Genomic DNA, 18259 nt, shown 5'->3' with positions numbered 1-18259 from the left:
CAATTTGAAAGCTGTGATGTTGGTTCAAAGGTTGATGAAGGGAAAAACGTGAGCCTAGAGAGAGGGGGCGACAAAGACAGACAAGAAACCAGCAGTCATGTTGCCACAGCTGAAGCATATTGCCAAGTTTGCTCCAGTGACGAGGAGGGAGGGGATGATGTCACTGACTGTACTTGGTTGCCTGACAGGATAGAGGAGGAGGAGGAGGGGTGCAGGGTGCTGCAAACTCCTGGCGGACTCACAAAAGTTCATTAGTGTGGGCTTTTTTCAGCACCTGTGCAGTAGACCGCAGCTTTGCTGTTTGTAACATCGGTCTAAAGTGGATCAAGCCAGGCCAGAACACCAGCCGCTTGGGCACCACATGCTTGACAAGGAATATGACGACCTGCCATGCAGTCTGTTGGCAACAGCACCTGAAAGAGGCACCAGATAAAAACAAACATACATCACCTTACTCTGTGATCTCTAACCCTACTATACCTCATTCCTTCTCAAATATCAGCATTGAGAGGGATGATGGTATAGCAATGAGTGGCACAGAGATTTGCACCCAATCTGCTAGCAGTACACCACCGCTTGATTTGAGCAGCAGGCAAAATTTCACCACCCCAGTTTTTGAACCATAGAAAGAAATACTGTCCCAGCCATCCACATGCTCAGCTTCTTAATGCTAGCTTGGCCAAATTGCTAGCATTACAGTTGCTGCCTTTTCATCTGTTAGGCTGGCCATACACTATACAATTTTCTTATTCAATTTCCTTTAGATTTACCTTAAACTATGTAGTGCAAGGGCCTGCCTGACTGCATACAAATTGAAAGGGTTTAGGTTTGACCCTATATTACATGGTTTTGGTAAATCTAAAGGAAAGTTGAACAAGAAAATTGTATAGTGTATGGCCACCCTTAGACTCAGCTCCCTTTCGCGAATTTGTGGAATGTGCTGCACCACAGTGGCAGGTCCCAAAAAGGCATTTCTTTTCACGGAAGGCCATTCCGGCTCTCTACCGTTATGAGGAAGGTAGTGTTTTGGCCTCATTGGACAAAGTGGTCAGCAGGAAGGTGCACATACTGCTGACTCTTGGTCCAGCAGGCATGGACAGGGACGTTACATTTCTTTCACGGCGCACTGGGTAACTCTGCTGGCAGCTGGGAAGGATGCAGCATAGGGTTCGGTGTTGCAGCTTGTTTTGCCACCACGCTTCCAAAAAATGGATTTTTGTAAGATCTTACCGTAAAATCCTTTTCTCTTAAGCTCATTGACAGACGTAGTCTTCTTGATTCTCAAGAGCTGGGTTATGTTGTCTCCGCAGGAGTAGGACTAGGCAGAAAGACAAAACGTTCTGGCTCCACCTTAGGGGCAGTCCCTGAGGGTATATCCTCCCTCTCTCTGCTACAGGGAATAAGTTCTGTTCTAAAGCAGTAACAGAGAATTTAACCCAACCCAACTCAATGATAGAGGGGCGGGTACTACGTCTGTCAATGAGCTTAAGAGAAAAGGATTTTACGGTAAGATCTTACAAAAATCCATTTTTCTCTATCGCTCATTGACAGACGTAGTCTTCTTGATTCTCAAGAGCTGGGACATCCAGAAGCAGTGCCACAAATGAGGGGTGGGATTGACAAAATCAAATCCAATCTAGAAGGCCCAACCGGTGCCAAACTAGAAGTTTTAAAGGCTCATTATAAACAAAGAATGAGACTAAAAGAAAAATTTCCAACGGAAAAAACCCTCGAGGTAGACCACTGGTCTCCTCAAATTGCGGCCTGCAAAACCTTGCGGCCAAACGAGGCATCAGACGATGCCATTACATCAACTTTATAATGTTTTGTAAAGGTATGCACCGACGACCAGGTAGCCGCCTTGCACACCTGGACCACTAACGCCTGATGGCGAAAGGCCCATGACGCACTAAGCGCCCGAGTGGAGTGCGCCTTAACAGGGAACGGGGGCTCCCGACCCTTAATAGAATAAGCCTGTACTACCGTCTGTCTGATCCATCTGGAAATGGTCGCGGCAGATGCAGGCAACCCCTTTTTGGGTCCATCCGGGATCACAAAAAGTGAATCCGTCTTGCGAAACGAGTCTGTCGTTTTCAAGTATACCCTGATTGCCCGGACCACATCCAAGGAGTGTAAAGCAAACTCCCGAGGATGACTGGGCTTAGGACACAGGGAAGGTAACACAATTTCTTCATTCAGATGAAATTCTGAAACCACTTTTGGTAGGAAGGATGGATTCGGACGAAGAACCACCTTATCTCTATGAACCACCAGATATGGTGAACGACAAGATAATGCGGCCAGTTCTGACACCCTGCGTGCAGAAGTAATAGCCACCAAGAAGGCCACCTTCTGGGACAACGTAGGTAGAGGAATCTCCCTAATCTCTTCAAAGGGAGGTTTCTGAAGAACCGACAACACTAAATTAAGATCCCAGGGGGGTAACGGCGCGTGCACTGGCGGAGCCAGATGTCGCACCCCCTGGATGAAATTCCGCACCAAGGAATGAGTAGCCAAAGGCTTCTGAAAGAAGATAGCTAATGCTGAGACCTGACCCTTGATAGTACTCAAGGCCAGTTTCTGCTCAACCCCTTGTTGCAGAAAAGCTAATATTTGACTAATCGAATAAGACCGAGGACGGAACCCCAAAGGTTCACACCATGCAATGTATGACTTCCATGTGCGATGATAAATCTTTCTGGAAGTCGCTTTCCTTGCTTCAACTAGAGTAGGAATAACTGAAGCTGACAAACCTTTGTCCTTCAGCACCTGGGTCTCAATAGCCAGGCCGTTAAAGCCAGCGATCGTAAAGCAGGATGGAAGATCGGTCCCTGAGACAGTAGGTCCTCCCTGAGAGGAAGTCTCCACGGGACGTCCGCCACCAGTCTGACCACGTCGGCGTACCAAGCTCGACGAGGCCAGTCCGGAGCTACCAGAATTACTGGAATTCCTTCCTCCTCTATCCTGCGAAGAAGTCTTGGCAGTAACGCGAGAGGAGGGAAGGCATACATTAGCTGGTATTGCCCCCACGGGGCGATCAGTGCGTCTGCGGTTTCTGCTAGAGGATCGCGGGAGCGAGCCACGAATCTCTGAACTTTCCTGTTGAATCGTGATGCCAACAGATCCACATCCGGGGTGCCCCACCGTAGGCACAACTGGTGGAAAACGTCTGGATGGAGGGACCATTCCCCCTGATCCAGGGTCTGACGGCTGAGATAATCTGCCTGCCAATTCTCCACCCCCGGAATGAACACCGCAGAGATTGCTGGAACAAATCGTTCTGCCCAGCGAAGAATGCAAGCCACTTCTTTGGCCGCTCGGACACTCTTGGTGCCCCCCTGGTGATTGACATAAGCCACGGCCGTGGCATAGTCCGACTGGATCCGAACCGGGCTGCCCTGGAGCTGCTCGGTCCAGTGAATCAGACAAAGTCTGATCGCTCTCAGTTCCAATACATTTATCGGTAACCTGGATTCTTCCGGGGACCAAAGTCCCTGGACAGATAACTGACCGAGAATTCCTCCCCATCCGGATAGACTGGCATCCGTGATCACTATCGTCCAATATATTGGCAGAAATGACTTTCCCTGGCTGAGCATCGGAGACCGAAGCCACCAGACCAGAGACTCTCTGGTCTGTTTGCTCAATCGGATCTGATTGTCCAGGGATTCCGGATTCCGATTCCATCTGAGAAGAATCTCTTGCTGAAGAATTCGGGTATGGGACTGGGCAAATGGGACTGCTTCGAACGAAGCCACCATCAATCCCAGAACCCTCATGCAAGTCCGAAGGGAAGACCAGCTGTTGGACAGTAACAACTGGACTGCTGATTGAATCTTTCGGAGTTTCCCTACCGGAAGAAAAAACTCTTGTCCTGACTGTGTCTAGAATTAGACCCAGATATTCGAGCCTCTGGGTGGGAACCAGTAATGACTTTTGCTGGTTCACCAGCCACCCGAATTCCTGTAAAGAAATCATAGTAATTTCTATGTTTTGTAGCAAGGTCTGAGGAGACTCTGTATGAAGCAGAAGATCGTCTAGGTAACCAAGGATCGATATGCCTCTTTGGCGCAGAAGTGCCAACATTGGGGCCAACACCTTCGTGAAGACCCGCGGAGCCGTGGCGAGACCGAAAGGTAACGCCACAAACTGATAGTGGTTCTCTTCTACGGAAAAGCGTAGAAACCGCTGATGTCCTGCGAAAATGGGAATGTGAAGATATGCGTCCTTGATGTCTATGGACGCTAGGACATCCCCTGGATGCAGGAAGGCTGCTACTGTGCGAATGGACTCCATTCTGAATCTTCTTATGTTGACAAAAGAATTGAGTGCCCTTAAGTCCAGAATTGGACGCACTTTGCCCTCTTTCCTGGGTATTGTAAATAGGTTTGAATAAAACCCTTGAAACCGTTCTGTCCAAGGAACGTGGACTACCACTCCTTGTTGTAGTAAATCTGAGACTGCTCTCCGCAGATCTTCTAAACGATCCGGGGATAGTCGGATATTGGAAGGGAAGAATCGCGCCGGTGGGAGAGATCGAAACTCGATCTTGTACCCTGACCTTATGACTTCGCAAACCCATCTGTCCGGGATTCTGGAAAGCCATGGATCCGGGAACCGGCGAAGACGTCCCCCCACCCCAGTTATGGGTGGGGGCGCACCTTCAGGCTTTGGACGGTTTATCTTCAGGTCTGGAGGGGGCGGGCTTTTGCTTGCCCGACCAACGACCCCTGACGCCTCCTGCAGGAGCTTTGGAGGACTTAATTTTTTCACCCGCGGGACGAAAAAAAAAAAACCTCTTGTGAGCAGAAAAAGAAGGCCCTCGTCTTTGACGAGTTCCTTTACCTTTAAAATTTTGCGGTAAAAAGGTGCTCTTTCCACCTGTGAGATCCTTAATGATCTCATCTAAGTTGGCTCCAAATAGACGCTCTCCTAAAAAGGGGATATTAGCCAATGCTTTTTTGGAACCTTGGTCGGCTAACCAACCTTTTAGCCACAGTGTACGCCTGAGAACCACTGCTGAGACTGATGCTCGCGCCAATAATGGAGTGGCGTCTAACGCCGCATCACACACAAACTGTAACCCCTGTATCATTTGTTCCAACAAATCTGATACCGCCTGAGGGACCTCTTCTAAGTCCCGGCGTAACCACTTGGTCCATTCAGTTACAGCCTGCGAAACCAGACCAATAGCTATTATAGGTCTGAAAGCTGATCCAATCAAGGAAAACATGGTGCGAGACATAGCTTCTATCTTGCGATCCACTGGATCTTTAAAAGACGGAGCGTCTTCTAGAGGAATAACCGTGGCTTTATTCAATCTAGCAATTGGTGAATCCACCACAGGTGGTTCTGTCCATTTCTTAATGAGGGTTTCCTCAAACGGATAACGCCTGTTAATGCGTTTAGAAATAGTAAAAGTGCGTTTTGGCAGACGCCATTCTTCTTCGATTGGATTGCCAAAACATTTGGGCAATGGAAAAACCTTCGCCACTTTGATGCGTTTTTTAGTCCCAAAAGGGATTTCAGTTTCAGCTATTTCCGATGGAATACCCTGTAACCTTAAGGTTTCTTGAACAGATACAATGAGTGCGTTTACCAACGCTTCCTCTCGGGCTATGGCTGATGCCGAAACATCCTCCTCGCTGTCTGAAGAGACAGGACCCGAGACACCAATCCCAGATGAAGTACCTGCAACTGCAGAAATAGGCTCAGAGTCTGAATCCGAGGTTTCAGATAAAATGGGGGTAGGCGGGGGTCGCTTTCTTGCGCCCTGTCCCTGACAAGCCACTTCCACCCGGGACACAAAAGTTTCCATAATAGCTGACAATGATTCAATTGTCAGTGGGGTGCTGGAGGATTCTGCAGACCCCGCGAGGGGATCCGGAGGAGATACATGAGTGGCAGGGTCCATGTTAATTCAGGACACCTTTGCCAGCAAAAACAAAAAAACGTTTTCTTTTTTTTTTTTTTGTGTGTCTCCCCCTAGCGCAATAGCGCCCCTCAGAGTACCTGCTTCTCGATCCCACAGAGAGAGAGAGGGACCCCCAAGGCTCACCAACCGATGCAGTGAAGTTTCCAACCAACTGCAGTCAGCGTCGGTCTTTACAGACTGGAAGGAGCTGTTGCTTTTTCCCGGGTAGAAGGACGTGGCTCCGCCCCCTGTGTACGCCTTCCGGCGTTCCCAGCTCTCCACGAGGTAGCTGGGCTCACGAAACATGGCCGCCCCCATAGAAGAGACATAAGACTCCAAAAACATGGCGGCCGGCGTGACCTGAGGACATACATGCACTTGGTCTACGGCAAAATGGCGGCGGACCGCCGAAATCGTTTTCCCAGCACATCCATCTGCATCTCTGCTAAGAGGCGATATATGGATCTACAGGAGATACACTACAAATAAGGTAGGATTATACCTCCTATGTCTGCTGTAATGTTACAGTCTGCTGGGTAGAGTGTTAGCTCTCAAACCAAGTCCACTTCCCACAAACACATGCTGTATTACAAGGGGGACTTATTAGTATCAGATATATACTGACCATATATGGAGGGGCCCATAATTCATACTGCCTCATAACGAGGAAAGAAAAAAGGGAACGTTTACTCACCATACCAAACCGACAGGCACCCTCTCTTCACAATACCCTCTCCACCGGGGTGGGGGGTTGTGGACCACTCCGGACGCCTCGACTCTCTGGTTCCTGGCGTCCAAGCGAGACTTTTAACTCGCAAGGTCAGTCCCTCCACTGGGACTCCGTCGCGGCCGACCCAGCGCGGAGCTCTGGTCTGCACGCGCTGGTAGGCAGAAACCGGGGTGACCACTGGATCTCAACATCCAGCCCGTCGCCCGGCCCCGCATACTTACTTGAATGTGTCGCGGCCGACCAAGCGCAATGCCATGGTCTGCGCGCGCTCGTAGGCCGGCTGGGGTGACCACAAGTGTCGCCCAGTCCGGCATTTTTGCTTGAAGATCTCACAGGAAAAACACTGGAGAAAAACTACCTAAAAAATGTCTTTTTCTAAAGAAAAAAGTCTTGCCAGGACCAAAAGATCCCAGCAAGGAACTTAGGTCCTTACTCCTGACTAGACAGAAAAAAACTGATTCCCTGTAGCAGAGAGAGGGAGGATATACCCTCAGGGACTGCCCCTAAGGTGGAGCCAGAACGTTTTGTCTTTCTGCCTAGTCCTACTCCTGCGGAGACAACATAACCCAGCTCTTGAGAATCAAGAAGACTACGTCTGTCAATGAGCGATAGAGAAAAGCTGGTGCTGGTTCTGCCACATCTGGCTACACCACCACCTCCCCCTCCATGTCCTCTTCTGCTCAATTGTCCTCTGAAGCAGCAGTGCTCCCTAAGCATTCAAGGGGCTACGCAAGCAGTCAGGCTAAAAGATGCCACGCTGTGCTTCAGTTGGTCTGTCTAGGGGATAGGAGTCACACCGGTGCAGAGATTCAGTCAGCTCTGCAGGGGCAGGTTCAGAGATGGTTGATGCCACAACAGCTTGAGCCAGGAATGGTTGTAATAGACAATGGCACCAACCTTCTCTCCGCCTTCCGACAAAGACACTTGACACATGTTCCATGCTTGGCACATGTTCTGAATCTGGTGGTGCAGCGTTTCCTGAGCAGATACCCGCCTCATTTGTGACATGCCCACCAGGTGGAACTCAACGTTGGCCATGCTGCAGCGGCTGCACACGCAGCAGAGGGCCATTAATGAGTACCTGTGCGAGTATGGCACAAGGACAGGGGAGCTTGGCTTTTGATTAAGGATGCAGAAATCGTCCTGTCACCATTTGAGGAGGCCATAAGGATGGTGAGCCGGGACGATGCATGCATCAGTGACACTATCCCGTTAGTTTACCTGCTGGAGCACACGCTGCGTGGAATCATGGACAGGGAACTTGAGGCAGAACAGCGGCAGGAAGAGGAGGACTTCCTTTCCTCACAAGGCCCCCTTTATGCAGATATCATTCCTGCAGGGCCACAAAACACACAGGAGGAAGAGGAGCAGGAGGCGGATGAGTATTTTGGCAGCATAGATGTAAAGGATAGCATACAGCAGTCTTCAAGGGGTGGTTTTGATTACCCAGAAACCCCAGGAGTTGTACATGGTTGGGGAGAGGTTGCTCCTGCTGACAATGCCATCCTTAGTGACCCAGAGGACTCAGAAGCTAATGCTTCCAACTTGCGTTGCATAGGCTCCCTGATTCTGCAAAGCCTGCGAAAGGACCCGAGGATTCGTGCAATCAAGGAGAGGGATAATTACTGGTTGGCAACCCTTCTTGATCCACGTTACAAGGGTAAAGTTGCAGAGCTCATCCTGCCTTCGCAGAAGGAGCAGAGGATGAAACATCTTGATGAGGCCTTGAAAAAAAATTTGTGTGCCACCTTTACAGACACTGGGAGGTCAACATACTCTGGAAGGGTTTCCGAGGCATCGTTCAACCAAAGGAGGAGCAGTGGAGAAGGTGGCCGGCTGACCGATGCCTTTAAACAGTTCTTTTGTCCTCAGCAGCACCCAGTGCTGTTAGGTTTAAGCAACCATCGGCAGCGTCTCCATCATATGGTGCATGATTATCTAGGTACAAGAGCATACTTGGAGACCTTTCTAGCTGAGCATCCACTTGGTTACTGGGTCTTGAGGATGGAACACTGGCCAGAACTTGCTCAATATGCAATGGACCTACTGGCCTGTCCTGCTTCCAGCATGCCTTCTAAACGGATGTTCAGTGCTGCTGGAGGTTTTGTGACAGACAAAAGAGTGTGTCTGTCCACAGACTCTGTTGACCAGCTGACTTATCAAAATGAACCAGTCCTGGATCAACAAGAGCTATTAAGCCCCTGATGCTGATTTAACTGACTGAATTTGCTAGGAGTCTGCCATCCCTTGAAGACTGCATATGCTGCCTATCCTATTCCTCTACCTTCATTCTGCTAGCTTCCAACAATGTTTTTGGTTTAGGTCACTACCAACCCCCAAGGCCTAATTTTTCTGCACTTGTATGACAGGTGCATACAATTTAAATGTCATTTTTAACAGCGGGCCCTACCCCGGTGCCCTGCTAACTGTGAGGGGTTAGGGTGTTCAGGCACCAACAACACCAAAAGGCCCAATATTTTTGCACCTGTATGACAAGAACATGCAATACAAATTTGTATGTAATTCTTACCAGCAGGTCCTGTTCCTGCACCCAGCAAGAGTATCTGCAAGGCCTTGGTTACGGTGTTCAGGCACCAACAGCAAAGGCCCAATGGCACCTGTATAGCTCATGCAATTTCAAATTTGTATGCAATTCTTACCAGCAGGTCCCGTTCCTGCACCCAGCAAGATTATCTGCGAGAGCTTGGTTACGGTGTTCAGGCAACACCAACAGCAAAGGCCCAATTTTTGGCACCTGTATAGCTCATGCAATTTCACATTTGTATGTAATTCTTACCATAATAAAAAGTACATCTTCAGAGCTTAAACATTTGATATGTTTTCTGTGAATAAAATATGGGTTTATGAGCAAATCACTCCATTCTCTTTTTATGTAGATTTAACACAGCGTCCCAACGTTTTTGGAATTGGGGTTGAATATGCTTTAACTATTTCCATGTCCATATTAGTAGCAGAGGCAGTGTTTTTAATACACTAACAGTGCCTTTAACATTACTTTACTTGCCACACTCAAAAAAAGGCATTGAAGATAATAAAATCACTAATCAAAGAGGGGCTGCAGAGGTACAGTAGGTCAGAGGAGTTCAATGTGTACAAAAAGTTTCAATCTGTTCTTGAACTTGAATAGTTTTCTTGCACAATCCACTGTATTTTTGTAAAACCATAGTATAGAGACATAGAAGGTTAAATAAATAATGCTGCAAAATTAAGTTATTAGCTCTGAATTCGATCAAATCTCCTAATCCCTCACACTCACCTCCTGCGTTGATCAGCCAGATTGCTCCCTCGGGTGAGTGCAAACATATCAAAGTCATCCCCAGGTTTTTTTGTATGTTCGAGAGACTGAAGAGTTACACTCACAGACCCAGGGCCAACATCTGAAAAAAAAAATAAATAAATTACAACAAATTCATTTCTTCCTTTGACACTGAGGGGAAAATAGATCCATCATTTTAAATTAGTGCTGGACTCCTTCTAGAAATGTTTTTTTGTATAAATGAAAAACTTTTGATCAACTTTACAAACAGGCCGAAACGAACCATGTCCCTCACTAACATGTGAGGCTGCTGAACGTGCTGAATAAACTATGTAGCTGAGGCTACATACAGCTTACCACACTGTATTCTGGGTTCGAGCCGAGACTTTGTTTCATACCTGGAACACAAAAGAGTCTTATCTGATCGGCGCTCAACCATTCAGAGAAAGCAATGTATTTTAGCAATGAATACAAAGCTTCCTCCGATTGGCTAAATCAGAGAGGCGTACTGATGTCACAACCTCTGACTTTTAGAAGAAGCTTTGTAGTTAATGCTAGAATATATCGCTTTCTCTAAATGGCTGAGCATCAATCAGAGAGACTCTTGTGTTCCGGGTACGAGACAGGAAGTCTACCCTCAAACAGTGCAGTATGCTGTATGTAAAAACAATATATAGACATGTTGCGCTTCAGCTACATACAATTTATACAGCACATACAGCGGCCTCACATGTTAGTGAGGGAAATAGTTAGTTTAGGTCAAGCTGGCCCAAGTATCAAAAGCTGGGGTTCAGCTTTAAATATTTGTGGCTGTGAGCAAGAAAGTGAATTTACAGATATAGAAAGCTGAACTCATGGAATGCAAAAACACAAATGGAACAGTTAAGCAAACCCATAGATTATGCAGCTTGAAAAAAAATAGCACAACACAGCCAGTGTTTATTAGGTGTGCTGAATATAATAGTTGAATCAAGCACTGCAATTCTGCATCGATGCAGAGAATCCATCGCCGATGATGTCATCCCAGTGCTCTGCGCAGCCTCTCCTGGAGAAACACAGAGGTAGAGCCTAGTGGATAAAGCCCCCTCCCCTTTCCCACCCACCACTGTATGCAGTGAGATGGACACTGGAGCTGACTGGAGCAGAAAGTCAGCTGATGAGCTGACAGCCAGTAGAGTGAAGGAGGGAGGAGCTCTGTGAGGAGACCCCATGTCAGGAGAGGCATCATTGGAGGCACTGGAGGGGGAAGAGAGGCAGAGACACACTGAGCTTGGAGGAGGGGGAATCGACTGACACAGGTGCAGGTGAGTGCCAGTGTCACTGATCCCATCCCCCCACCACTAATCCCATCCCTCAACCACCATCCCCCCGCCACTGATCCCATCCCTCCACCACAGCTGTCTGACTGATCCCACCCCCTCCAATCAAGCAGTGGTGATTGGGGGGGGGGGATAGGGATGACATCAGTGTTGGTGGTGGGGATAGGGATGACATCAGTGGCAGTGGACTGAGGTCATCCCTATCCCCCACTACTGATGTCATCCCTATCGCCAATGATGTCATCCCTATCCCCACCACCGCTGCCACTGCCACTGATCCAATCCCCCCACCACCCTCAGTGGACTAATCCCATCCCCACCACCACCTCTGCCACTGATGCCACTGGAAAAATGAAGCCTCAAGACTAATCTAAAATGAGCTTCTCCTACTTTCATGTAGGTTAACGGTTTGTGCGCCAAATCCTGGACACTTAGGCAGATAGATATTTCCTGGATCACAAGCTCTAATTACCTGTAAATGTTAAATATGAAGTTCTATTTTGTGCATTTTGGATAGGAATGGATTTCAGGTCTTTGTTAAAACAATCTACTGAGCAGCCCAAAACTAGTTTGTGGGAGAGTCAGTCTATTCCCCTTTTTTTACAGCTCTTAAAACAAAGATGCCTATCTGTTTTTCTTCTAGGTGTAAAGAATGCCGCTTTTTTCTCTGTAATGAACTGAAAGTAAATCACGTGTAGCCCTCTTTTGGGATTAATATGAGAATTACCCTCCCCAAATAGGGTATTGTGCTAAGGGCAGATGAAAATGAAAAGAAATGGAATTGATCTGACTACTTGAATTTTTGGATAAAAACCATGGGCATTATTCATGATGCATCACGAAATCTAATCAAATCATTTACCGGATAATCATGATGAAATTGAATCGTAAGACCAGTGAAAATGCGCACTCATAGTGTTGATGGGGGAAATCACTCCCGCAGAGCTATTGTGTTCGGCCAGCAGGGAGGCTTGCTGGCTGGCGGAACACAATTACTATTAACTATAGCCGCAGGCAGTAATCGCATGAAAAAAATCTAACAGGTTGGTTGTACCCAAGTTGATCGATGGATTGACATGGGTACAACCAGCCTGCCCATAGATGGATCGAATTTTGGCTCTACTCCTGCTCATAGATGGATCAAATTTTGGCTCAAAGTCTATTTGACAAATAGTATTTATTATGGTACGTGTACAAGTGTTCGCACAGTAATCAGCCAAAAAGGTTTATATTGACCCTACTCCTTTATGGGTCGTCCTCCTGGGTAATCCACCCTCTGAGCCACACAAAACGCTTCGAAGTTGTGCACACCTAATTTGCCGCTGAGGAGGGAAGAAAGACGACTACCTTGTTCCTACCCACCTACCCCCCTTCCCCCTTTTTTCCACCGTTTCTTCTCTCCTTTCTCCTGCCCCATCTTCCTTACTTGTCCCACTCCCTTACTCTTTCAACTAAACCATCTCCAAAAGCTCACTATGCATACACCTTATAAACTCCTCTCACTGTGCCCCATATAAGCCCAACCTACTATGAATCACACACCAACGATGGACCTAAACCACACCATAACTGACTCCCCAACGCTCATCCACCTCTTAGGAACCATAGATTATAGTTTACACTTCCATACCCATATATAGAAGAAATCTTGAACCAGTTCTTTTGTTTAATTTACATGTTGCATCATATTGTTGGTTACACTAACCCGTAGTATGAATGGGGACTGGATCAATATATTAAAGGTTAATGCAATGTCAATTGAATCTTACCTATAACTTAACTTTGTATCATCTATTGTTATAATACAATTCAATGTTCAGTATGTTACCACTGTTTCTAAATAAAAATCTTTATGGGAAAAAAAAAAAAGTTTATAGTGTGCTTGCTTGCATGTGGAGAAATGGTAGATACAATGTAAAGCTACTCATGTCAGTACAATTGATGATGCGGAAGACTTCGGAATTCAACCACAGCAAGCAACACAAGGGGCACTTGACTCGCATTAAGTACGGTCCCTTGTGCTGATAGTACTGTCCCTTGTGCTGATTTTTATTTTTTTAAGTTTTGACTAAACTTTGTCTTGGAAAAAAATATGTGTTTATGGCAACCGAACAGCTTCGCCCTAAGCCAACAGAAGTGGAAAAAACAAAATAAATTTCATGATGCAAGGGATAACTATTAGCCCAACATCCTTAAAATTTAACATGTATTTAACGCCAACATTTCATACTTCTGATATGGGTCTGTGTTACCATGTACTTTTAATAAAATACTATTCTGTTCTCTTAATTTCTTGAGAAATAACTGGTGATTTGCAAGTCCCCTTTCTTTCCTATTTCTGATCACGCAAAGCATGGAAGCACATCTATCTCAGCGTGGTTCGTTTTCTTAGGCCCCTATCACATGAGCGATCCGATAAAGCAAAATAACCAAGGGGTAAAAAACCCCAACAGGAGGGGACAGGCGAAAAAACGCCATGTCTCCCCTAAGGCACTGCCGCACTCAGAACTTTGCGGCCAAAGGAGGCATCTGCCGATGCCAAAACATCAAGTTTGTAAAATTTTGTAAAGGTGTGCACGGACGACCAGGTCGCCGCTTTGCACACCTGGGACACCGACGCCTGATGGCGGAAGGCCCAAGACGCACTCACCACTCTGGTAGAGTACGCCGTGACACGGAAGGGCGGAACCCGTACCCTAAGCGAATAAGCCTGTACAATCGTCTGTCTCAGCCATTTAGAAATGGTTGCCGCAGACGCAGCCATACCCTTCCGAGGTCCCTCAGGAAGGACAAAAAGAGAATCTGACTTTCTGAAGGATTCAGTAGATGACGACAGGTACACCCTGATCACCCGGACTACATCCAAGGAATGCAAGCCAAACACTGTAGGATGCTTAGGATTTGCACACAGCGAAGGCAAGACAATGTCCTCATTGATGAAAATCGGACACCACCTTTGGAAGGAAAGATTGATGTGGTCGCAAGACCACCTTATCCCTATGAACAACCAGGTAGGGGGAGCAACAGGGCTGCCAACTCCGACACTCTGCGAGCAGATGTGATCACCACCAGAAAGGCCACCTTCCGTGACAGCGCAGGCAGAGAAATCTCCTGGATGTTCTCAAATGGAGGATGTTGCAAAATGGACAGAACCAAATTCAAGTCCCAAGGAGGCAAGGGTGCCCTCCTAGGGGGAGCCAAACGACGCACCCCTTGAATAAAGGTGCGGATCAAGGAATTTGACACCAATGGACGCTGGAAAAGAATGGCCAGCGCAGATAAGTGACCATTAATAGTGATCAGAGCAAGACGCTGGTCCACACCAGATTGCAGGAAGGCTAACACCCTCCCCACCGAAAAGGAGCGAGGATGGAAACCCTGCGATTCCCACCAGGCGAAATAAGCCTTCCAGGTACAAGAATAAATACTTACCGGACGAGGCCTTCCTAGCCTTGAGTAGGGTAGGAATGACCGCCGACGAGAGACCCCGATCTCTCAAGACCTGGCTTTCAACAGCCACGCCGTTAAAGCCAGCGACTGTAAAGCCGGATGGAAGATCGGCCCCTGAGACAGCAGATTGTCTCGTAACGGGAGCCGCCAGGGAGGCTCGACGACCAGTTGCATGATGTCCGCGTACCAAGACCGGCGCGGCCAGTCCAGGGCCACTAGAATCACTAACCTCGGTTCCGAGACCAACCTGCGAAGGAACCTGGACAACAACTGAATCGGGGGGAAGGCATAAATCAGGCGATACTGATTCCAAGGCACTACCAACGCGCCCGAGGCGTCTGCCAGAGGGTCGCATGTTCTTGCCACGAACCTTCCCACCTTGTTGTTTAGACGAGACGCAAACAGATCCACGTCCGGGGATCCCAATCGCGCACACAGCATCTAAAACACCGCCGGGTGTAGGGACCATTCCCCCTGGTCCAGGGTCTGACGGCTCAGATAGTCGGCCTGTCAGTTCTCCACACCTGGAATGTGAACTGCTGAAATTGCTGAGACCTGCGTCTCGGCCCAGGACAGAATCTCGGCCACTTCCTTGGCTGCCCGGACACTCCTGGTGCCCCCTTGGTGATTTATGTAAGCCACCGCAGTTGCATTGTCCATCTGCACACGCACAGGGCGGCCCCGAAGATGATCCGACCAACGGAGCAAACATAGTCTGATCGCTCGCAGTTCCAAGACATTTATCGGTAGGGAGGATTCCTCCTCCGACCAAGTGCCCTGGGCAGACAAATTGCCCAGAACACCACCCCCAGCCAGACAGGCTGGCGCCCGCGGTTACCACCGTCCATAACAAAGGCAGGAAGGATTTCCCTTCCGTCAGAGCCAGAGACAGGAGCCACCACAGAAGATCCGTTCTGACTTGGTGGCTCAAAGAGATCCTCCTTTCCAAGGAATGAGGACGTCTGTCCCACCTGGCCAGAATCTCCGCTTGCAGAGATCGTGTGTTGAACTGTGCAAATGGTATCGCCTCGAAGGCTGACACCATCAATCCAAGTGACCGCATGCAGGTCCTGAGCGATGAGGACTCATTGTCCCAGAGGGACCTGACCTCGCTCTGCATAGTCCGGAGTTTGTCCTCCGGCAGGAAGACTTTTGCCTGGGCAGAGTCCAGAACCATCCCCAGGTAAGGGAGGCAAACAGAAGGAGACAATGTCGACTTCTGAAAATCGATGGTCCACCCGAACTACTGGAGCATCTGAACCGTGGTTGACAGGTCGTGCAACAGAGTGGCACTGGAACTTGACCCTAACAGGAGATCGTCCAGATACCCAAGGATTGCAATCCCCTGCGCCCCCGAAACAGGGCCAGGACAGGAGCCAACACTTTGGAAAACACCCTTGGAGCTGAAGCGAGACCGAAAGGCAATGCCACGAACTGATAGTGCTCCTCCGCGATTGCGAATCGGAGGTACCTCTGATGACCTACGTAGATGGGGATGTGTAAATACGCATCCTTGAGGTCGAGGGAAGCCAGGAAATTTCCTGGACTCAGGGAGGCCACCACCAATCTGAGGGATTCCATGCGGAACTTTTGAACCCGCACGAAGCGATTCAGAAACTTTAGGTCCAGAATTGGATGCACCTTGCCCTCCTTTCTTGGCACCGTGAACAGATTTGAGTGAAAACCCCGAAACTTGTCCCGATGTGGCACCGGGACGATCACCCCCTGGGTGAGGAGATCCTGAACCGCCTGTTGGACTGACCGAATGAGTTCCCTGCGCCCCTTCAGGTCGAGGCGGACTGGGCCGCCGTGCCAGTGTGGGCGGCTTTTGACTTGCCCACCTAAGGCTTCTTCTGGCCACAAGAGGCCTTGAAGGATTTGCCCTGGTCTTGTGCCTTGAAGGCACGAAAGGACCCCTGGTTAGGTTTAAAGAAGAGCCCCGCTTACCGCGGAAAGACTTGCCCCTGGACACCAGTGTGCTTTTACCCCCAGTGACCCCCTTCCCCAATTCATCCAGGAAGTCCCCAAAAAGGCGATTCCCTGCATAAGGGATGTCAGACACCGTCTTCTTGGAAGACTGGTCGGCCGACCAGCTTTTCAACCACACGATGCGACGGATCGTCAATGCGACTGCAGATAAGCGCGAGACTAAAAGAGCCTCATCCAAGGCCGCGTCACACAGGTATAAAACAGCCTGAATAATTTGATCCACCATCTCCAGAGTAGCAGGAGGGGCGGAATCAGCCACAAGGGTGCATCTTAGAACCTTAGTCCACTCCACCACAGCCTGATAGACCATTACTGAGGCGAACACGGGTTTAATCAAGGAACCTGCCACCAGATAGGAGTGGCGGGTAAGAGACTCCACCCGCCTATCCGCCGGGTCCTTAAACACCGGAGAATCCTCCGCGGGCATCAGAGTGGCTTTATTTAACCTGGACACCGTGTGGTCCATCTTAGGGGCCACAGTCCAGAGGCGAATCCACCGGAGACGCAAAGGGATAACGGTACTGAAACCGCTTAGGCACCACAAAATTGCGCCATTGTTCATTCACTGTATCGTGAAACTCAGCGGGACAGGGAAACACCTGAAACGACTTCTGGGTTTTGTGGGTCCCAAAGGAAGAACGCTTACCCGGCAGGTGGGGCTCATCTTCTAAATGTAGCGTGTCTTTAACAGAGCTAATGAGCGCAGACATTGCAGCGCGTTCTCTGGCCGACCCGGAGGGGGAATCCTCCGCCTCCTCCCCCCCATCCTACTGAGAGGACTAAGACCCCTCAGGGGGTACACTGTCCGTGGCAACCATATCTAGCTCCGAATCAGAAGATTGAGAAAGCCTGGGCATTTTCTTAGAAGCCCGCTCAGACATCAACAGATCCACTTTGGACGCTAAAGTCGTAAGTGCAGCAGTAAGTGAGACTATTGTAGAGGATTCAGGAGTACCTGAACCCTCCACCAGAGCTGGGGGGAATTTGCTGTCCTGGGACTCCATCAGAAACACTTAGAGATTAAATGGCACTGGCCCTTTAAATCGGCGATAGCGGCGGTGCCCTCCTTTTTCCCACCGCAATGCACCACAATGAGTGACTAGCTTGTGCTACTAAGCAATGAAAGATAATAACTGCCAGCAGAGATATAAACCAGAAAAAATAGCAAAAAAGCCCCCAGAAGTGTGTCTATACTGTAACCAGGCTGCCAGCTCCATCTGTGTGCTTGGAAAGAGGAAATGATGTCACGCCACTAGAGGCCGAACAATGGTCTGAGCCACAAGAAAATGGTTGCCAATGTAAGTCTATGGGGGAGGCTCCAAGAAAATGGCCGCCGAGCACATGAGGAAACATTTCCCACACTAAAGATGGCGCCCAAAAGGGCGCCAAGGCATTACAGAAAATGGCTGCTGCACTCACAATGAGGCCAAACAGCCTGCCCACACCTGAAATGGTGGCCCCGCCGTTTTACACCGATGCGGCCCCCACAAACATGTCTGTACCCCCAAAACATTGCACAAGCACACAAGGGACTCAGGGACCCCCGCAACCCCCCCACACCGCGGCAGAACCGCTATAGC

At 48.8% G+C, this 18259-nt stretch overlaps 1 protein-coding gene across 2 annotated transcripts in view; it reads right to left on the bottom strand.

Moving 5' to 3' along the window:
* TOM1 (target of myb1 membrane trafficking protein) overlaps positions 1 to 18259 on the bottom strand; it is a 400254-nt gene that overhangs the window by 107379 nt on the left and 274616 nt on the right. For both annotated transcript variants that reach the window (XM_082266183.1, XM_082266184.1), the window contains one exon: positions 9922 to 10042. In XM_082266183.1, coding sequence (XP_082122309.1) covers positions 9922 to 10042 — 121 coding nt within the window. The remainder of the gene's footprint in view (positions 1 to 9921; positions 10043 to 18259) is intronic.

The sequence above is a fragment of the Pelophylax lessonae genome (genome assembly GCF_965119305.1).
Source record: "Pelophylax lessonae genome assembly, chromosome: 8".
Lineage (NCBI taxonomy): Eukaryota > Metazoa > Chordata > Amphibia > Anura > Ranidae > Pelophylax > Pelophylax lessonae.
Note: the sequence above shows the minus strand (reverse complement) of the source record. Positions and strands in the feature narration are given on the sequence as shown.